General features: G+C 51.9%; 2 protein-coding genes and 1 pseudogene across 2 annotated transcripts; 2 read left to right on the top strand and 1 right to left on the bottom strand.

Moving 5' to 3' along the window:
• The first annotated feature begins 1549 nt into the window (after window positions 1-1549).
• On the top strand, window positions 1550-12442 carry LOC118894085 (keratin-associated protein 10-3-like). The gene is given in 5 exon segments (XM_036849731.1): window positions 1550-1586; window positions 1622-1834; window positions 1837-2069; window positions 10384-10576; window positions 12411-12442. Coding segments are annotated over 5 exon segments (708 nt in total).
• On the top strand, window positions 4816-5124 carry LOC118894469 (annotated as a pseudogene).
• LOC118894470 (60S ribosomal protein L36a-like) lies at window positions 5407-5745 on the bottom strand. The gene has a single exon (XM_036850751.1). It carries the CDS (start codon window positions 5743-5745, stop codon window positions 5407-5409), a length of 339 nt encoding a protein of 112 aa, XP_036706646.1.
• Window positions 12443-21411: the final 8969 nt, after the last annotated feature.

The raw sequence follows: 21411 nt of genomic DNA on the forward strand, positions 1-21411 counted from the left end.
TATGTTTGCTGGAGCAGCTTAACCGAGCATTCAACTGATGGATTTCATAAAATTTAAATAAATTGGATAAATTGGATTTCATAAAAATTTTAAAAGTCTATGGGACTTCCCTGGCAGTCCAGTGGTTAGGACTCCACGCTTCCAATGCAGGGGGTGTGGGTTCGAGCCCTGTTCAGGGAACTAAGATCTCACCTGCCACGGGGCACAGCCAAAACATATCGGGCTGGCCAAAAAGTTCATACGGGTTTTGCTATATACCATCTTACAGAAAAACCTGAACAAACTTGTTGGCCAACCCAATAAATAAAGACATTTAAAAAATACTAATAATAAAAAGTCTATGTATCAAAGGACACTATCAAGAGAGTGAAAAGACAGCCCATAGAATGAGGGGAAATATCTGCAAATCATAATTCTGATAAGGTCCTAGTAACCAGAATACATTAAAAACTCCTATAACTCGACAACAGAAAGACAAACAATCCAATTTAAAATGGGCAAAGCACTTTGACTGACAATTCTCGAAAGAGGATATACCAACAAGCACGAGAAAGGAAGCCCAGTATCACTGGTCATTAGGGAAATGCAGATCAAAACCACAAGGAGATGCCACCTCATGTCCACTAGGGGGGCTATAATTTAAAACAAACGAATAACAAACAAACAGAAAAGAAATATCAATGAGCATGTGAAGAAATTGGAATCCTTGTACATTACCAGTAGAAATGTAAAATGGTACAGCTGCTATGGAAAATAGTCTAGCAGTTCCTCAAAAGTTTAACACAGCATTACCATATAACTCATCAAATCTACTTCTGTTTTATTTGTAAAGACTTTTAAATTTTATATTGCAAGTATTTTCTGGTGGTTCAATATCTTCACTTTGTATACCAAAAAGATTCCTTTTGGGTTCTGATTGAACTTACATCAGCGATGGATCCATCCAGGGAGAGTGGAGATTCTACAGCCTCAAGTTTCTTGCCCACAACTCTCTCGGGTCCCAGTGGACACAGGGTGCATGTGTTCTTTGGTAAAGTTTACTATTTTGTTCACTACTTAATTTCCTAACATTCCCCTTAGGCGCTTTATAGTTTGGGCTGCAGTAGTGCTGGGCATCTTTCCCTGTCGTGTTCTCACACTGGCACAGCTGGTGTGAGGGAGGGGTTGCCAGCGGCTGGGAGTTTATCTCACGCCCAGCCGGTACCTGGATGTGACTTAAGAACCGTGGCAGTCACTCAGCAGAAACTTGCGTCGTACGTTCCCTACAAGTTTTCTGGAGCCAAAGAACAAATGGGAAAACAGATTCTTGCAACACACTCACAAGTTTAATGAGTAAAAGCTGATTGTAGAAAACACAGCAGCCCTAATGAGGGTCTCGTGCAACCAGCTCCAAACATCAACAAGGAAGGGCAGGCGTGGGAGCCTCCTGCTGGGGCCACGCGCACACCCTGGGGTGGGGGGTATAAAGGCGGACATCCCCAGCACCTCACACACACTCACACTCCTCACACCCACACTCACACCCTCCTCCAGCCCCCCCACCCCCACCATGGCCGTGCCCACCCCGTCCGTCTGCTCCAGCGCCCTGAGCTATGGCAGCAGCCCTGCCTGCCCGGTTCCTGCACCGGCTCCTGCTGGCAGGTGGACGACTGCCCAGAGAGCTGCTGCGAGCCCCCCTGCCGCGCCCCCAGCTGCTGCGCCCCGGCCCCCTGCCTGACCCTCGTCTGTGCCCCAGTGAGCTGTGTGTCCAGCCCCTGCTGCCAACCAGCCTGCACCAGCTCCTGCACGGCCCCGTGCTGCCAGCAGTCTAGCTGCCAGCCCTCCTGCTGCACCTGCTCCCCTGCCAGCAGGCCTGCTGCGTGCCCATCTGCTGCACACCTGTCTGCTGCACACCTGTGTGCTGCGAGCCCGTGTGCTATGAGGCCGCCCCCTGCTCAGGCCCCTTGTGCTGCCAGCCCACCCCCTGCCCCTCGTCCTGCTGCAGACCCTCCTCCTCCGCGTCCCTCCTCTGCCGCCCCTTGTGCTCCCACCCCACCTGCTGTGTCCCCGCCTCGGGCACGTCCTGCTGCTGACCGGCTAGATTGTCTGCCCCACACAAGCTGCTGTCTCTCGGGAGCCCCTGGAGCCCCTCTGCTGGCGCCGGGACCTCCCCTCTCCCCGTCGGTTGACACTCAGTGGCTGCCCAGAGGGAACCCCCAGAGGGGGTCCTCCTCAAAGACATATTCTCGAATCCGAGTTCAAGCAGCTGAGAGACCACAGCATCTGAAAGCGGGTGCCATCTGCACGCTCTGTGTCCCTTCCTACCCCAGGGCCCACCCTCCCCAAAGCCGGCAACGGGGACGGGCATGGGGGCAGAAGGCTCGGACCCTGAGCGGGCCCTGGGCTCCTCCCATGCCCACCCCGCTGCCTGTGCAGGTTAAAGGTGCGTGGGGAGCAGCAGAAACCCTGCTGGGTCGGGATCTGAGAGTCCAGGACGAGCACCGTTGCAGGGAGGTGCCCACCCAGAGGAGGGCTGCCTGCATGCTGGTCTGCGCACGAGTTCCTGTGGACCCCGAGGGCCGTGCAGGGTCGGTTCAGACATCACTCGTTCTACCCAAGATTTCAAGGCCTGAGTGAGGAGGCACAGAACAAAAAAAGACACCTTGTGAACAAACCCTCAGGACAGTAGGAGGATGAGCCTGCAGTCTCAGTGGACCACCAGCACTAGAGTCAAGTGGGCAGCAGTCAGACTGATGACGTCAGCATCCGGCACCCTACTTATCCCCCAGTCACGAACAGGCTGATGAGGTCCGTAGGAGCAGAACAGTGGAGGCCAGGCAGGAGGGACCAGGAACTGAAAGTGCCTCCTGGGGGGTCCTGCACCCACCCCAGCTCAGCTCCATCCAGGGAAGAGGGGACAGAGCAAAACGCGAAGAGGAACTTTAAACAGGAAATGGTCAGATTGCAAACCTGCCTCAGCTCTTAAATCTCTTGCCCGAGTTTATTCAAGACCTGTACCCTTTACCTGCTCATTCAAGTTTTAAGAAAATATAACCATCTCCATATGGACCATGGACAAAGGCCTTGATGGACTCTGCATAGCTCAAAGAGTTAAAAACACATAGAGAAGGTTCCACTTCACCCCAACCCAAGAAAAGTGAGGTACAGGGACGTTGACACACGCGGAAACCAGAACCTACAACCCACAGGGACGCCAAATCGTCCATCAGAAGTTTGAGCAGGGCGTCTTCGGGGTCCCTGACAGGACAGCAGTGTCGCCACGGACAACACAAGCAGGCACACGTGGCCGCATGTGCACCAAGCAACACCAAGCAGAAAGCAGGCTGACTGCTGGCGCTGTGGGTGTCCACGCCGGTCAGGCCACAGCGCAGACGCGGAAGGAGAGAATCGGTTACGGACATCCAGGTCTACTTTGGAGAGCTTCTTTAGAACATGTTTGTAACAAAACGACAGTTCTAAATCCTCTGAGAGCCTCCAGATCTCAGGCACGCGCCTCTGTCACCGTGACACATCTATCATCCATGCGACTAAGACACAGACAGTCACCGCCCTCAAAGGCATCCCATGAAACAAGAGCAACCCGCGAAGCCTTGCTCCCCTGCCTGGTGGACAGCGCAGGTGACACCCTGGGGGTGTCCGGGAGGGTGTTGGAAAGGCCAGGAGGTGACATAAAATGGGCTGGCTTGGATACAGGTGAAAATAAAGAGGCCTGGCAGGGAGGTTTGGTTTGAAAGCAAAGATGGTGAGAAAGTGCCGGAGTAGTGGGTGCTCTAAGAATTCCTTCTGCACTTCACACCCTCATGATCATGTGACATCACAGTGATGGAAGTTTCTAGATATGTGCCTTCCAACAGGAAGAATGCCCTGGTGGCACTCCTTGGACTATTTCTTGGTTCCCAAAGAGCTCGCCTCTGGCACCCTGCTGTGGCAACAGCTTCCTTGTCTTGGGGATGGTGCCTTCTCTGGGCATCCCCTCAACCCCCTCCCCAGGGTGGCCCCAATGGCCTTGCACTTGAGGGGCCCACGTTCACACCACAGGGGCTGAGCCGGCCCTTTCTGGGCCATCCCACACGCAGGCCTGCACCTTCCTCCCATAATCGTCGTGATTCTGGACGCGAGTGGGGCCTTTGCGCACAGTGAGCTCGTCAAGTGTCAAGTGAGGCGGGATCCTCAAATTGGACTCTCCTGGTTCCTGAGGAACCAAGAGGTCAGATGCCACAGGACAAGGGGAACGGCGGCACGGCCACGCGGGTGCACGAAGGAGGGGCCGGACTCGTCTTGTAGCTTTGAGCTGCCCCTCTGGTGGGTTGAATTGTGTCCCCCCCCCCAAAGATATGTTGAAGTCCTAACTCCCAATACCTCTGAATGTGACCTTAGTTGGAAATGATGTCCTTACAGATGTGATCATGTTAAAATGAGGCCAGTGGGCTGCGCCCTAATCCAAAGACATATGACGGTGTCTTTATCAGAAAAAAAAAAAAAAAAGGAAACTCTGGACACAGAGGCATGAGCAGAGGGAAGATGTTGTGAAGATGAAGGCAGAGATCGGGGTGATGCCTGTACGAGCCGAGGAGCCCCAGAGACGCCAGCAAACAAATGCCAGGAGCCGGAAGAGGGGATGGATTCTCGCTCGACACCCTGGGAAGGGACCAGCCCTGCCCACACCCTGATCTCCAATTCAGGCCTCCACACCGGGAGACCATACGTGTGTGCTGTTTAAGACAGTACCCTGGCAGCGGCCAGGCGGCCCAGCTTTGCAAAGGCTCCCCCTGCACCACAGCCCACAGGCACCCGGTATGCGCTGACCCTGCAGCCATGACGCCCAAGAGGAAGGTCAGCTCCCCTGAGGCAGTGGTGAAGGAGGAGCCCAAAGGAGATCGGCGAGGCTGTCAGCTAAACCGGCTCCTGCAAAAGTGGAAACGAAGTCAAAAAAGGTGGCAGGAAAGAATGTATCTTCAGACAAAAAAAGTGCAAACAAAAGGGAAAAGGGGAGCAAAGGGAAAACAGGCTGAAGTGGCTAACCAAGAGACTAAAGAAGACGTACCTGCAGAAAACGGAGAAACTAAAAACGAGGACAGCCTGACCTCTGATGAAGGAGGAGAGAAAGAAGCCAAGTCTGATTAATATCACACACACCCAGTCCTATCAGTGGTCCCTGTTTCCCTTCTTGTACGACCCAGAGGAATATTTTTATCAACTATTTTGTAAATGCAAGTTTTTTAGTAGCTCTAGAAACATTTTTTAAAAGGAGGGAATCCTACCTCATCCCACTTTTTTAAAGTGTAAATGCTTTTTTTTTTTTTTTTAGTTTCCCAAGGAAATTTTATGGATGGCACTAGTTTATTTCCCTTCCAAAAAAACCAACTGAAGCTAAATGAAGTAAACAGTCTCAAATTTTTATTGTCTTCATAATAAAACAAAATATGAAGCTGAGAACTGGATCACTTGGCCCTTTCTCTTCTTATCTCTTCCCAGTTCAAAATGCCTGCATCTCTCAAGAGCCAGCATTCTCTTAGATCTGCAGTTGGGCTCAACGCATTCAAGCCTCAGCACAATCTTCTTTGTAGTTTCAGCCTTTTTCCGGAAAATCGGCTTAATCTGCCCACCATAGCCACTCTGCTTCCTGTCAGAACGCCGCTGTCCCTGGGCATACAGAGAATTCTTGCCCTTGTACTGTGTCTCTTTGTGGGGCTGGTGCTTGCCACTCTTACAGAAAGTCCGGTGGGTTTTAGGAATGTTCACCATGTTTGAGAGAGTGCTGTCGGCACGGAAGGAAGGTAAATGTCTTTTTTTAAGAGGTGAAATCACTTGCTGTTTATTTTTTGGTACAATGAGAAAATAGTGGGATATTGAATATGGGAGGTTTTGATTGTCTTGGGTGTCAGCTTAACATTCCACAGATGGGGGGTAGCTTCTATATCCTATAATACAAAGCATACTACATGGCAATTTGGAGTCAGTTCCGCATTTAATGTCTTGAACACTTTAAATTACTTCTCTTCCCACGTTGTTTTTGGTAGAATTGTTTCCTAAAGCAAACCACTCACCCCTTGATCTTGGCTTTCCTGGGCAGAATTTTGTGCACTCTGTAACAACTTTGGTCGTGGTAGTCCAGTTCTTCTAGTAACTGTTAATGTGCTGTGAACCATTGACAATTTGAGTATGTAGTGCGTGTGATATTAAATTGTGAAATAGTGGGACTTACGATGTAACAGCATATCAATATTTGAAGATATTGGTACTTGGTATCCTGTCAAGGAAAATTGCCTCCAAATTTTAAGCTGGAAAGTCACTCGAATAACTGTTCAGAAAAGAATCACAACTACATGATTTTTTAGATTTTTGGTACGTACGTTAAGAATTCTGTACAAATTGAAATGTCTGTGTACTGATCCTCAAAACAACCAGCAAAACCCAAATACTTTGCAGCCCTGGAAGTTACCCCAGCCTCTCCCCAACTCCAGCCCCCTAGAGAGGGTGGAGAAGCCAGGAGGGGGTCTGTGTGTCAGGGGTCCAGGCCCGTGCCTGCCGAGGTCAAGAGCCGTCCCTGGAGAAAGCTGTGCCATGTCCCCCGCTCCTGAGGAGGAGGGACTGGGGCAGTTATGTCCTCTGCAGGCAAAGGAGGGGCTCCCAGGGGGTCACCAGGAGTGTGACAGAGTGCCCTGCAGGGAGGCCCAGCACTGCCCGGTGCCAAGGTGCCCAGAACCTGTGCTGGATGCTCAGGGGCAGGGTGGCCTGAGAGTCCCCACACGCGGGAGAGAGGACAGGGCCGACTCAGGCCAGGGGAGAGAGCCTGGAGCGGGACAGACCTGGGCAGAAACAGCATCAGCTACAGCGAGCGCCAGAGAAGGGCAAGGACCAGCTGGAGGGGCTTCCTCCCGCGGCTGGGGGCTGAGGGCCCTACCGCCCAGCAGGAAGGGCCCCCGAGGAAGAATGGGCTCCAAGACCGCACAGCAGGGCGAGGGGAGCCGGCTCCGTAGCCCTGAGTGGCTCTCCTCCTTCCCTTCGTTCCCCGACCTCTGCCCACGGCACTGATGGTCACGGTGCAGCTGGCAGGACCACGGAGGGAGGGTGGAAGTCCGAGGCTGTGCCGTCAAGAAGCTGGACTGTCCTGCGGCTGCCCTAACAAGTGCCAGGGACACGTGGCTGAGACAACACAAAGTGTCACCTCACAGCTGTGGAGGCCAAATCGGGAGTGAGTCTCACGGGCCACAGTCACGATGTGGACTGCCCGCTTCTCGCCGGAGGCTCTGGGCAGAATCTGATCCTCGTGACTTTCAGCCGGAGGCACCGCATCCTAGGCTCGTGACCTAGCGTCTGGCTTCCCTCTTCCCGCGGCCTCCCCTTCTGTGGCCGAGTCTCCCCGGCCCCTCTCCCAAGTCCCACCCGGATGACTCAGGACCATCCCTGATCACAATTACTTTGCTCCCGTCGGCAAAATCGCATTGCCGTGTGAGGGGACGCGTCACAGTTCTGGGGGCGGGCCGTGGGCATCTCTGGGGGACCATGGAAGGTCCCCACGAGGCTCTTTCCCCCCCATCGGGAGGCGGGGGAGCCCTGCTTGCCAGTGGAGCATCTCGTTTCCATTTAGACTCAGGGTGGGGGGATGCGGGGCACCACGTATCAGTTGCGGAGCAGAAGACCTTTGCACCTAAACGGGGTCAGTTCAGGAAGTTAGTGACTTGCCCTCAATCCACCCAGAGCCGGGTGAGGACTGACCTTGTGAGTTCGGGGGACAGAGTGGGGTCCCTCGGGCTGAGCGCTGGGAGCTCGCCCCTCGGCTGAGAGCCGCCTTCCCATGCTTGGTCACCCAGGGCAGGGCAAGAGGGCTGGCAGGAGGGGGCCACACACACGATGGGCTTGCAGCTCACGGGCACACACACAGCAGGCTTGTGGCTCAAAGGCACACGGCAAGAAGCCTGGCAGAAGCTGGGCACACAGGAGGCCAGCTGGCAGCCCTCAGAGCAGCTGGTGTGGCACACGGTGGCGTGGGGCTGGGTGCGGTCAGGGCAGAGGGCAGGGCTGGTCCGGAGGCTCCTTCCCCATGGCAGCCTTCATACCCAGGCTGTGGCGTCCTGGCCACGTGGCACCCGGGTGTCTTCCTTGTGGCGGCCCCCTCGGGTCTCTTCCTGGAGTTTCTGGTTGCAGTGACTCAGTTCAGGAAGCTCCTTCTCAGCTGGAGGCTGACGGTGACCCAGCGGCCCTGTGATTTCTGGAATCGGAGCCTGGGTTGGATGGGGAAGGGCCTTCAGTTGGGGACGGGAGCCCAACTTCATGATTTTCAAGGCCCTCCCCAGTTTTACACACCCTGTCCTTTGTCCACAGAAGCAGAGTCACACTCACCGCACCAGTGTCCCCCATTTCGATTTGGAAACTCAGTGACCCAGAAGGTTCTCCCTCAGGGTCGGGCGCCTCACTGAGGGCTGTGGCCACGTCATGGCCATAATCGTAACGGCGGGGTTCCAACTTTGTGCCAGGGCTGAGCTAAGCATTTTACGTGGACTCTCTCGTAACTGATCAATTATCAATCCTGCCACCATTCAAGGGGCAGGGGATACCCCATTTGCACAGATGTTCAATCAGGAAGATCTGGAAGGATCCCAGGATGTTTGCACGTTCTCACCACTGCAAACGGAGAAGCAGGCATTGAGGCTGCTCGGCCTCACTCTGGAATCCATGGCCTTTCCATTGTGCCTAACGGTGCTGGGACCTTAGGGGTGGTCTGAGATTCTTGGATCTGTAAACTGGAATATTTTAAAATCAGATTTGGGGATTCTGTCCCATATTTCTTCAAAATATTCTTAGGCTTCAATGTCATTCTCTTCTCCTTCTTGGGTTGAAATTCCTTGCATGTTAGCCTTTCTGATATGGTCTCATAGGCCCTCTTCATTTTTCTTAACTCTTTGTGCCTCTTCTTCAGATTGGGTTCTTTCTACTGATGTGTCTTCAATTCACCGAATCTTTCGTCTTCCCTCCATGATGTGAGTCAGTCCCCCTGCACCCGCTCCCTAGCACCCCATGCTGCTCCTGGAACACGCCGGTTTCTGCAGCAGGGTCCTCACACCCCCCTGCCTGCCTCTGCCTGGAGCCCCGCCCCCGCCCCTTCACTGCACCCAGTGCCGGCTCAGCATCACCTCCTCCCCGAGGCCCCCAGACCACCCACCAGCACCCACGTCTCTCTATCAGCTGAACCTGCTTTCCTTTCCTGGCCTCAGCGACCCCCGGAATGATTCCATGCATTCATTTTCCATTTATTCATTGCCTTGGAAGGCTCATGAGGCCGGACGTCTCTGTTGCCAGCCCACAGTACAATCTGTTGCATGAACAAATCAGTTCTTGAACGATTATGATAAGGCAGAGCGGGCAAACTTTCTGTAAAGGGCAGAGAGTAAGTATCTCAGGCTTTGCAGCCACAGGGTCTCACTCACAACAACTCAGCGTTGTCGGGGAAAAGCAGCCTTAGACACACTAAATGCAGGGATGTGTCTGTGCCCCAGAGAACTTCATTCACACACAGGCAGCAGGACAGACTTGTCTCACAGACGGCAGTTTGCAGACTCCTGCTTCAATGTTTTCCTGTGCGAAATAAAAACTCAAAATACATGACGGCCTCAAAGTCTTCATTGACGGCATGAGATAAAAAGGAGTAAAAGGGTACAGCACTCTGAGTGGATCCTGGGGTGCTCTGTGCACAGCGATGGCCTGGAGACACACCACGAACCCCACGGGAAGGCAAACCAGAGCATCCTGTTTGCAGAAGGAGGAACTGGCCTCAAAGCCAAACTAATTTGTGGTGGAGAGCAGCACAGGAGAGCGCGTCCCAGGATAACAAGATGCTGGGGAAGCACGATGGCCGCAGCCACGAGGAAGTCAACAGCTGTGCTTCTGTGTCGCTGGGACGCCCACGGCCCGGGTATAAAGGCCCCCGGGGAGGCAGCCTGCAGACATCACCACCCAACACTAGCCCAGCCCCACGCCACCGTGTGCCACACCAGCTGCCCCTCGGGCTGCCAGGCCGCCTGCCGCGTGCCCAGCTCCTGCCAGCCGTCCTGCTGCGCGTCCAGCCCCTGCCAGGCGACCGACGTGCCCGTGAGCCGCAAGCCAGGTGTACACGTGCCCGTGAGCCGCGAGCCAGGTGTACACGTGCCCGTGAGCCGCGAGCCAGTTGTACACGTGCCCGTGAGCCGCGAGCCGGGTGTACACGTGCCCGTGAGCCGCGAGCCGGGTGTACACGTGCCCGTGAGCCGCGAGCCGGGTGTACACGTGCCCGTGAGCCGCGAGCCGGGTGTACACGTGCCCGTGAGCCGCGAGCCGGGTGTATACGTGCCTGTGAGCCGCAAGCCTGCCGTGTGCCTGCCCGCGAGCTACAAGCCTGTGCGCGCGGCCTCCTCCTGCCACTCCTCCGTGTGCTGCCGGCCCTCCCGCCCCGCCCTGCGCTGCAGACCCGCCCCCTGCAGCACCCCTTCCTGCTTCCTATCACGCGCCTCCTCCCAGCGGCTCCCGCTGCAGACGGGGTCACACCTGCACCCCTCCCGGCACGAGTCCTCGGTGGGCCTCCAGGTTCTGCACGTGGCAGGTGACAAGCACGCTCAGCCAACCCTCTGAACTCAGGCGAGGAGGTGGCAGGATGATCTGGACCCTTCCATGAGCTGGCACATCGCCCCTGGGAAGCCCTGGTCCCCAGGGTCCTCCTCTGTCCCCAGCAGGAAACCACGCCGCATGTGAGCCACATAAATCATGCTTTCTCAATGCAGCCTGTCCCCCTGTTTTAGCTTCACATATTTTTGAAGTTTCCTTCTTGAAGGTATATATAAATCACAAGCACGGAAGACCCTCCTCAAAGAGCCCTCTTCCCGATGGCTCAGCTGAAGGTGGAGGGTCCTTGGTGGGTGGAGGGTGGGGAAGGTGTGTCCTCACGTCCACCACTCGAGACTCACATAGTGGATGGGGAAGGACTTCCCCCCCCTCCGAGTGGGGCACAGGAAACAGGCCTGGGTCCAGGGTCCCACCTGGTGCCTAAAGGATGTCTATACAGGGAGGGCTGGAAACACTCACACAAACCCACCACCCACACAAAGGGGGGTCCGGCCATCCCAGGGAGAAGAGGCAGAAGTCTGAGAAAGCCTCACCCCCAAGCCCCAGGCACACAGGGCCTGCCAAGGCTGACCCTGCGCCAGGACCAGAGACCCCTCCTCCCCCCCCCACCCGGCCCCCTGGCTCCAGCCCGGCCAGCACAGATGCCTGAGCAGCGTCGTTCCCCACCAGGGAAAGGCAGACACGTGTAGAGGTCCCTTCCGTGTGCCGGGCATGCAGGACAGCCGAAAATATAGGACAGAGTGAAATCACTCTGCTCCCCAGCCCTTATCCTAAGCACAAGGCACAGGTCCCCACAAGGAATCTGAAGTTGCTGGCACCCTGAAGGTCCTCAAATAATAATAAAACCCAAACCAAGGTCAAAGCAAGTTGATTCAAACCTCCCCCCACACTGATGACCTGACAGAAGAAGAGATGAGACATACCCATTCCCAGAAGGAAACATTGTTTGTGTCCATTTAAATTAACACATGATATCTGATATTCAACAAAACTAATAGATATATAAAAAAGCAGGGAAAAATCAGTCCATTGTCAACAGAAAAAGCAATCAACACAACTAGACTGAAAATGACCCAGATGTTGGAGCTGTCGGAATGAAAGTTTAAAATAACTATGAGTAGTGAACTAAGTGAGACAAAGACAGACAAATACTGTATGATCTCACTTATATGTGGAATCTAAGGAAAAAACAAAACTCATAGATACAGAGAAGAGACTGGTGATTGTCAGAGGTGGGGAGACGGGTGGGCAAAATGGGTAAAGGGGATCAAAAGGTAAGAACGTCCAGCTATGAAACAAATAAGTCCAGGGGATGCAATGTACAGCATGGTGACCATAAGAGGAAAAACATTTAGTTTTAATTATTTACTTTTATTTAAAGAAATAAAAGAGAGAATTATGAAAACAGAGTGATAGTCTATTAAAATAGAAGAAAGAAACAGACTTCAGGAGAAACAAATAGAACTTCTAGAAATAAAAAGTCAAGTCATGGAAATTAAAAACTCAGTTAAACAAAATATTAGACACAGCTGAAGAGAGAATTAGAAAAATTAGAAGGCAGTTATTCGATATTGCTTATCACTTTCTGGGAGTGATAAGGGAGGCTTTCTGGGAGGCTTCAGCTGAAGACGATAGTCTTGACCATGGTCAGACTGCCTTTTCAGGGAAACTCACATCTAATAACTGGTCCAGGGTAATAAAGACCTGGGCTGGGGCCCCAACTCAGGACAGCTCTAAAAGACCCTCCCCTCCACAGATGTTGATCCTGAGAGAGCTCCCTAATAAACCTAATATCTGGGCACCTCTGTCTGCAGCAAAGGACCTGGAAGCAATGGCAGCCCTGTAGCAATGAGTGCCCCAGGATCTCAGATGTGGTTGCTAAATCTCATTTCCCACTAAAAAGGACCATGTGCTCCCTGAAAGAAAGGTGGGCTGCTGAGGTAGGAAATGAGCTTAACGAGTCTGGGACACCTTGAGCCCCAAAGCAAGGAAGCTATCAAAGACTACTGAGATTATATCAACAGGACACAGGAGCCAACCTGAAGGGGCTCCCACTGATGCCCCCTGAAGAAGGAGTAATTTCATCCTCCAAAAGAATAACTCCTGCTGTAGAGTGAAACACACCAATTATATAAAAATCCTTAAGTGCATAAAATACCCAAGATTTTATGCATATAAATATATACATATACATAAATATATATATATAAGAGTATATACATACGTTTATAAGCATGTATGTATATAATTAGAGATCTATAGAGGTTACTAGGAAACCAAAAATTATTCTGAAAATTGATTAAAAGGACAGGATAAATCATATATCTGGACTTTCCTGGAAAAAGAGTATTTTAGGGTAACCAAATAGGTGTTGAAGGAAAGTTCTTTATAGAAGAATTCCAGGTTATAAATGTAGAAGAGTTGATAGACTTAGATAACCACCACCTTGCAATGCCCAGTGCCATGATAGATCTAAGCCCAGATTCTCAGTGGCTGCTGAAACCGAGCTGAAAGGCTGGTGGGGAACAGGCTGACAGCAGCCATCCCAGGGATGACAGCAACCCCCAAACCGAGGTACCCAGACATCATCTGCCTTTTGATGTCATACACTTGGAAGCACACAACTCCTGTGAAGTATTCTCGCCAAAGGAGTTGAACCTGCATTTCAGCCCATCCACAGATCTCCCATTCTACAAGAAATACAGGAGACGGAGGATTATTTTAAAGAACATCTAAAGACACAAACAACCTAATCCAGAATGTGGAAAACTCTTCAGGACAAATAACTGAGTTTCTTTAACAAACACACGCTGTAAGAATTGCTGTCAATCAGAAGGGACTTAAGAGAAGCAACACCTATGTGCTTTGTGTGAGCCTTGTTTGGATTCTGATCTGAAAATACCAGCACTTTAAATGTCTTTTTTTTAGACAATCAGAGTAAATTGAATAGAATAGGTATTAGTTAACCACTGTTTACAACTCAGTATTTCAAACTTGTATAAATGTTCATAGTATATACATTACATAAGTCTAATAGTGTTGACTGGAAAAAATGCACAACTTGAAAGTCGAGAATTATGTTTTATTTGGTGGACACGCTGCATACTTCAAGCCTGGGACACAGCATCTCAGATCACTCAGAGGGACGGCTCCGAAGAGGCAAGGGGGGAACCAGGATATGTAGGAGTTTTTGCAGCAAAGACCAGGTAGTTGGAACATCAAAAGGTTACTGTTAATTAAAGAAAATCAGACATCTCAAGTTAAGGAATTTAGCGCTTTTCTATGTATGGGAAGATGCAAGAGTCTGGGCTCACTGAGATCATTCCTTTGATATGCACCTCAGCTCTCTGGGACCAGTCTCCTGCTTTTCTCCATCCCAAATCCCCACCGGGTGAACAGCTGTGGGTGGCTTCCCTGGCTGAGAGGTGGGCAGTGGGCAACCCGTTGGTCTCCAACCCGAGTTCCCTCCGGGCTCACCATCCCAGCTGCTGTAACGTGATGGCTTGACGGCTGCAACATCCTTTGTTTACTGATATGGCAGCAACATTATTCATTCAAAATAGACACATGTCTATCCATACACACACAGCTTTTTGTAATCTACTTATACTTAATCAATTTGCTCCTCTTGCTAAAATATCAAGGGCTTCTTCCCACATCCACACGCACAGATCTACCTCGTTCTTCTTAATGCCTGAGTAATATTTCATTACACAGACATGCAGAAACAACAGCATTCCTCTATTAATCACCTTCATCTAGTCTCCTTTTTTTGCTGTTGTTGCTATTACAATGTGGTCATGAACACCTTCACGCATATCTCTGTGCAAGCGTTTCTGTTGGGCTGATTCCTAGGAGAAAATATCCACTTTTCAAAGGAAGTGGAAAGGACCTGGAAAGACCCCTGCCCCAGGCTGCAGTCAGTGTATACACAGCAGAGCTTGATGGAGTCCAAAACCTGGTCTGCGTCTGTCTGTCCAAAAGCTGATCACATCTTCCATCTCCTGCCCTGCCTCCTGCTCTGGGGACTCTTTTAGACGCTGCAATGAACTGACTGTGAAAACCTGGGAAGGGGGCTGCAGCAGCATCCCACCTGGCTGACAGCCCCTGCAAATGTCTGCAACCTGCAGTCAGTGAACCGGGAGATCGCGAACCTCCGCATGGTTGGGCGACACTTCTCAGCTGGAATCCAGTAAACTGATGGAGCCCGTCGTCGCCCACTCGGGCCGTCCCGGCAGTAACCAGGTGATGGCAGAGGATGAGACGGGCGGGCATGGAAGAATTCCCCTCGGGATTACACTTGGTAACACACACCAGCCGCACCCAGGGCCTTCAAGTTCTCTTCCATTGAACTGAGGACGCAGGGGAAGAGGGGACAAGGATGCCTCTTGAGTGGGTGGCCCCGAGAGAGGCTCCCCTGTCTTGTCCCCTTCCAGGGGGCAGTGGGGCTGACCTGGAATAAGAAGGCTTCTTTTCTGGTATCTCCCCCAACCTGTTTTGTCCATCTCTGCGAAGGAGGCGTTGCCTAGCAACTGGAGAGGGGCAATGACGTCCTTGGACTATTCTGTTCCGCTCCTGTGACACTTAACTCTGGTTGATTATTAGCACACGCACTGGGGAGGCGACAACCAGCCTTAAAGAAAAACGAATTCTATAAAGTCACCAAGGGGCAGAAAAGGGACTTCTAGTCTGGTTTTGGGATGGGGTCTGGCCCATACGAGATTTTTCAATTCTCAGAAAGAATCTTTCTTCCTAAACCTACAAGATTCCTTGGGCAAGAGGACAATAGGTGCTGAGAAAACTCTTTGAAATATGAGCCATTCCATTTACTTTCCAATCTGCAAAGCTGCGCAGCAAATGCTATCTTTGCTGGCCTCCCTCCCTTGACAGTTGTAGCCTTTATGCTTTGTAAGTATATTAAGCAACTGGAAAATAATATCGTGTAGGTAACTATGATATACCATTAATGGGCTTTCTGTGTCTTTTTGTATAAGAATGTGTTAATAATTTACATTTTAACTCAGTACTGTTGACACAGTGGTAGAAAGACTTTTCAAAGAGCCGTTTCTATCACCAGGTAAATAATCCTAGATAAGCTTTGCTTACCCTGCGACTCAGGTATCTTGGAAACTTTAAGGTATGCCCTTTGGCTGCTGTCCTCCCATAGTAAGTTGGCACAAGAAAAAAAAAAAGAAAAGCCACCCGCTTGTTCACACAGAGGAGACGTCAGGCGCTTTCACATAACTCATGGTTCTGGACTTGTGGACAAGGTATGTCGCCTGCCATTTCAGTAAACAAAGGATGTTGTGGCCATCAGGCCGTCAGCCATTGCAGCCACCGGAGACTGTGCATCCTGAGGGGATTCAGGACGGAGAAAAGCAGGATACTGGCCCCAGGTCATTAAGGTGCATATCAAAGGAATGATTTCCATGAGCCCTGACTCTTGCATCTTCCCATACAGAGAAAAGCACTAAGATCATTACCTTGAGGTGTCTGTTTTTCTTTAATTAACAGTAATCTTTTAATGTTCCAACTACCTAGTTTTTGTTGCAAAGACTCCTATACATCCTGGCTCCTTCTTGACCTCCTCAGATCAGTCCCTCGGAGCATCTGAGAGGCTGTGTCCCTGGCTTGAAGTTCTCAGTATGTCCGCCAAATAACACATAATTCTCAACTTTTAGGTTGTGCACTTTTTTTCAGTCGACAGCCTCAACGGAGGGCAAGAGTCGTGCTTGCCCCAGGGCAAACCTCAAGGATTTCTTCAACCCTGCCACTCAGAGTTCCTATAAAAAGGGAGGGAAAGAACTGACCCCACCTCCACACTCCCTACAGTGGGAACCACTATTGAGATTCTGGTGTGTTTTTTAAAAATCCTTTTTCTGTATTGCGTGTGTATGCTGCTGGGGGTGGAGAAGAGTTTGCTTCTTCTTGTTATAAAGATGTGGCTATATTGTCGGTATAACCTTGTTTCCTGCTTTTTTCTCATACATCCCGTTTGTGCCGTAGACCTATTAGCAGAACGAATCGCTATGGTGGCCATCAGCCTCCTGTGTGCAATCCATGATGCTGTTTACATAATGCTTTGCTATTTAAAATAATCTGCTGTATTGGAGTAGGGAGGACCCTGAAAAATAACAAATCAGAATTTGGATTTAGATGACAGTGGAGGGACGTCTCGCCAACGCTGCAAAGCCCCGTCGAAAAGGGTTTGAACTTGGGAGCAGTTCACGTCGGCTCTCCTCAAATTTCAGGCTGGTGTTGTTTCTGATCATTTCTGTGATATTCTAATACGTTTGCAGGCTGTAAACTTTGACCCTTTTGGTCAGATGACCAAAACCCCAAGTATACACTGGGATCCCTGCAGTAGTTTGTCTGGTTTCCTTGTTTTCTCCACTGGAGTCTTGATTCCCTTCTGGGTAAAATCCTGGCATTTCCATCATGCCGCCTGTCGACTGAAAAAAAATACAGAACCTGAAAGTTAAGAATTACATTTTATTTGGTGGACTTTCTGAGGACTCAAGCCCGGGAGGCAGCCTCTCAGAGAGCCCTAGGAAACTGCTCCAAAGAGGTCAGGGAGGAGCCAGGGTATATAGGAAAGTTTTTTTTAACCTTTTTTTAAAACTTTTTTTAAAAATTAAAGCATAGTTAATTTGCAATGTTGTGTTACTTTCAGGTGTACAGGTGTACAGCAAAGTGATATATATATATACACATATATGTTGTTATACAGGAGTTTTTGCAACAAAAACCAGGTAGTTGGAACATCAAAAGATTACTGTTAATTAAAGAAAAACCAGACATCTCAAGTTAATGAATTTAGGGTTTTTCTGTGTATAGGAAGATGCAGGAGTCTGGGCTCATGGAAGTCATTCCTTTGATATGCACCTTAATGACCTGGGGCCAGTATGCTGCTTTTCTCCATCCTGAGCCCCCTCAGGATGCACAGTCTCCGGTGGCTGCAATGGCTGACGGCCTGATGGCCACAACATCCTTTGTTTACTGATACGGCGGGTCTGTCCACACACCTGTTGGAGCTGATGACAGGCAGCTGTGGCCACAATAACCTACCCCCCAGACCGATGAAGAACGAACAGGAGACCCCCTCACAAAGCGTCATCAGCCAGGTGGGGCGCTGCCTGAGGCCTCACTCATGGGGGTGGTTATGGGGTGAATCACGTCCCCCAAAAGAGATGTTGCAGTCCTAACTCCTGGTACTCGTGGGCGTGACCTTGTCTGGAAGTAGGGTCTTTGCAGATGTCACAAAGTTTAGATGAGGTCATGTTGGATTGGGGCAAGCCTATAACAAGTGTCCTTAAAGAAGCAAGAAACGTGGACAGACGCAGAGGGAGGAGGCCTTGGGAACATAGAGGCAGAGACTGGAGTGAAGCATCTACAAGCCGAGGCCACCAAGGACTGCCAGCGGCCCCCAGACGCTGGAAGGGGCCTGGGAGGACCCTCCCTGACTGGTTTCAGGGAGAGCAGGACCTACTGACACTTTGACCTTGGATTCTGGCCTCCAGAACCGTGAGGCAATAAACGCCCGTTGCTTAAAGTCACCCAGTTTGTGGCGCTTGGTCACAGCAGCCCCAGAACACTGGTGAAGGGGTGGTAAAGCAGGGAGCTTGGGGGACAGCTTCCTGTGGCTGTAGGACCCGGGGCTCCCGGGTCTCAGTGGGGACAGAGGGGAGAGAAGCTCACGGGCTGGGAGTGGACCCCTCAGAGCGCTGCCTCCAGGAACCCCACTGGGGGGCGGGGCTCTCTCAGCATCCTTCCTCCAAACCACCGCCTGGGGGTTCCTGAGCCCCACGTGCTGTCCCACCAGCAGCAGTGGGCCTGCGTCAGCAGCCAGTGGTGTCACTGCCCTCTCTATCCCGTCACCAGGGCAGGCTGTGAAGCAAGAGGGCTCAGCGTGGCTGGACCTCGGGTCCTGACTCCTGTGGGTCCCTGGGAGAGTCCCCTGGAGTCGATAGTGACAGAGCAGCTTTGCTGGAACGTCGAGCCATAGGGTGGAGGGAGTGACCTCGGCCAGGATGGCCAGCCTGATGGCCCGTGAGCCCTCAGAGCAGGCCACGCCCCGCCACATCCTTCTCAGGCCCCCGCTGACCTGCATTCACGGGCTGCTGTGAGAACCACAGCCCCAGGGGACAGGATCCACCCACGAGATGCAAAGTCCCTGAAGTCCCACTCCTGATAGGATTCAGACTCAAACCGAGGCTCGCGGTCAGGGTGACGACCTCAGGTCGCCATGTGCGGGCCGCCAGAGCGTGGAGCACACCTCGGGCTCTGTCCCAGGAGGGAGCCCTGGGCCCTCCAGAGTGTGACAGCAGGAGGGGAGGAGGTGGAGAGAGGGCCCTCAGCCCGAGGTGTTCTCCAGTGTACCAAGGTCATCCGTGGCTCACTTCGCCGGTCTACACCTGCTCCCTTGCAGGCATCCCTGGGCCCACCTGGAGCCCGAGACAGAGGTCACAGGCACCCAGAGCCTGACTACACGACCAAGGGCACCTCTCTGCCTGGCGGCCACCATCTGTGAAAGGCTGAATGATTGTCCCCCAAAGACACCCACGTCCTTCCTAAGTCCTGGAACCTGTGACTCTGACCTTATACAGCAAAAAAGGACATTGCAGATATGATTCAGTTAAAGCTCTTGAGATGAGGAGATGATCCTGGATTATCCACATGGGCCCTAAATGTCATCACAGGTGGCCTTACAAAAGGAAGGCAGAGGGAGATTTCACACACACACGCAAAAGAGGAGGAGGCCATGAGACCACACGGATGGAGATTCAAGTGGTGGGGCCACAAACCAAGGATACCGGGCAGCCTACAGCAGCTGCAGGAGACAAGGAACAGCTTCTCCCCTAGAGCCTCCGGAGGGACCACAGCCCTGCTGGCACCTTGGCACGCCTTGCCAGCCCAGTGAAAGCGATTTTGGACTTCTGGCTCCCAGAACTGTGAGAGAACACATTTCTGTTGTTTTAAAACGCCTCAGTTTCTTTTTTTTTAAAAAAATATTGAAGCAGAACCTAATGTTTATTTTTTTAAATTAATTTTTATTGGAGTGTAGTTGATTTACAATGTTGTGTTAGTTTCTGCTGTACAGCAGAGTGAATGGGTTATACATATACATCTATCCACTCTTTTTGTAGATTCTATTCCCATATAGGTCATTACAGAGTATTGAGTGAGGTGCTTTCTTAACAGCAGCCCCAGGAAGCTCATCCACCCTCACGTCTTACAGGCTCTGCCTCAGGACATTTCAGCTCTACGTACAGGGAGACCCACAAGATGTACAGCCCAGGAGAAAATTCCCATCGACGTGACCTCCTTCAAGGGCACCCTCATGGCTTTCTGGCCCCAAGCACTCTCTCTTTGCTCCTGCTTGTTAAACCAGAGTAAGGAAAACAGAAAGAAATCTGACTTCTAAGGGGCTCCTCTTTCATCAGCAGCATGCAGACCCCCAGCCAGAAAGACAGGCCCACAGATGAGGAAAGGACACCTTGATCTGGCCCGTGGGCGGATCTGGCCTTCACAGAAGCGTCAGTTCCTGGAAGAAATAAGGCTACAGCAAGGAAGCTCTGGCCCCGCTGAGGGCCAGGCCCCTGCAGGACAGGCCGTGCTGAGGCCGAGGCCTTTCTCCCTGTCCCCGTGCAACTGTTTGTCTTGCATTTGTGGCCCAGTGAGAGGCGGGCGTCACGGCGACACCTCTGAAAGGCCCCACGTCGAGGGGACCGCTGGAGTGTTGTCATGGCAGCTGGCTTATTCTTTGGTGTTCAGTCACCTGCAAACCCAGGCTGCGGGTCACTTTGCCAAGAGTCAGCCCTGACAGGTTTCCAGAAGGTATGAATAGAGCCAGTAGCCCGAGGACATACCTCTGCCTCAGCTCCAAATACCCACAGGTCAAGGCAACTTAACCTTGGCACTTGGCATTTCCCCAGTGAGAACGTTCTTCACCCAAGTCGTCAGGCCCAGTCCTTTTCCTCCTTCACAACTGTGGCCAGTGCTGCCTCCTTAGAGTAAACCCCTCAGCTTCGAGAAAGGCCAAGATCACGGCCAGCAGGAAGATTGAGCCAGGGTAGCCAGATGATCTGGGTCAGCACCAGGCTTTGTCCCTCATTCATCAACGGGGGAAAGCCGCTCACCTTCTCCAAGTGTCTGTGTTATCAGGGCTCAGTGACACAGGACACAGGGCAGGACATCCCAAAGTTGGAGGTAATTGACGTCAGGTGCTGAGCACAGGCCAGCACAAAATTGGTGAGTGTCGGTCAGCGCTGCTGCTTCCAGCCGGTCCACCCTGATGCACAGTGCTGGGACTGGTCAGGCTCCAAGACAGCCCCCAACCATGATTCTGCCTCTTGCCGTTCATGTCCTGTGTGACCCGCCCCCTAGTGACTACCTTCTAAAGAATAGAAAACAGCAGGAATGACAGGACGTCACTTCCATGTTGAGGTCTCAAGACCGACTTCCATCCTGCAGGGCTTCTGTCTGCTGTGCTCCCAGCTTGCACACTCCAATGTAGCAGCAGTTGTGTTAGGCTCTGGTCCACGTGGCAAGGAACTAGGGCAGCCTCTGGCCAACAGCCAGCCTGCCAGGCACCGAATCCTGCTGATGAGCGCTGAATGCAGGTGGATCCACCCCAGTGGAGCTTCAGATGCCTGGGGCCCCACACGGACACCTTGACTGCAAGCTTGGGAGAGGCCCCGACGAAGAGTCAGCCCAGCCGTGCCTGAATCCCCGCCCCATGGAGACTGAGATGATAAATGTTGTTCTCAGCCACCACACCCCGGGATTATTTGTTAGGCAGCCATAGCTAACTCG

The sequence above is a fragment of the Balaenoptera musculus genome, chromosome 4, assembly GCF_009873245.2.
Source record: "Balaenoptera musculus isolate JJ_BM4_2016_0621 chromosome 4, mBalMus1.pri.v3, whole genome shotgun sequence".
NCBI lineage: Eukaryota > Metazoa > Chordata > Mammalia > Artiodactyla > Balaenopteridae > Balaenoptera > Balaenoptera musculus.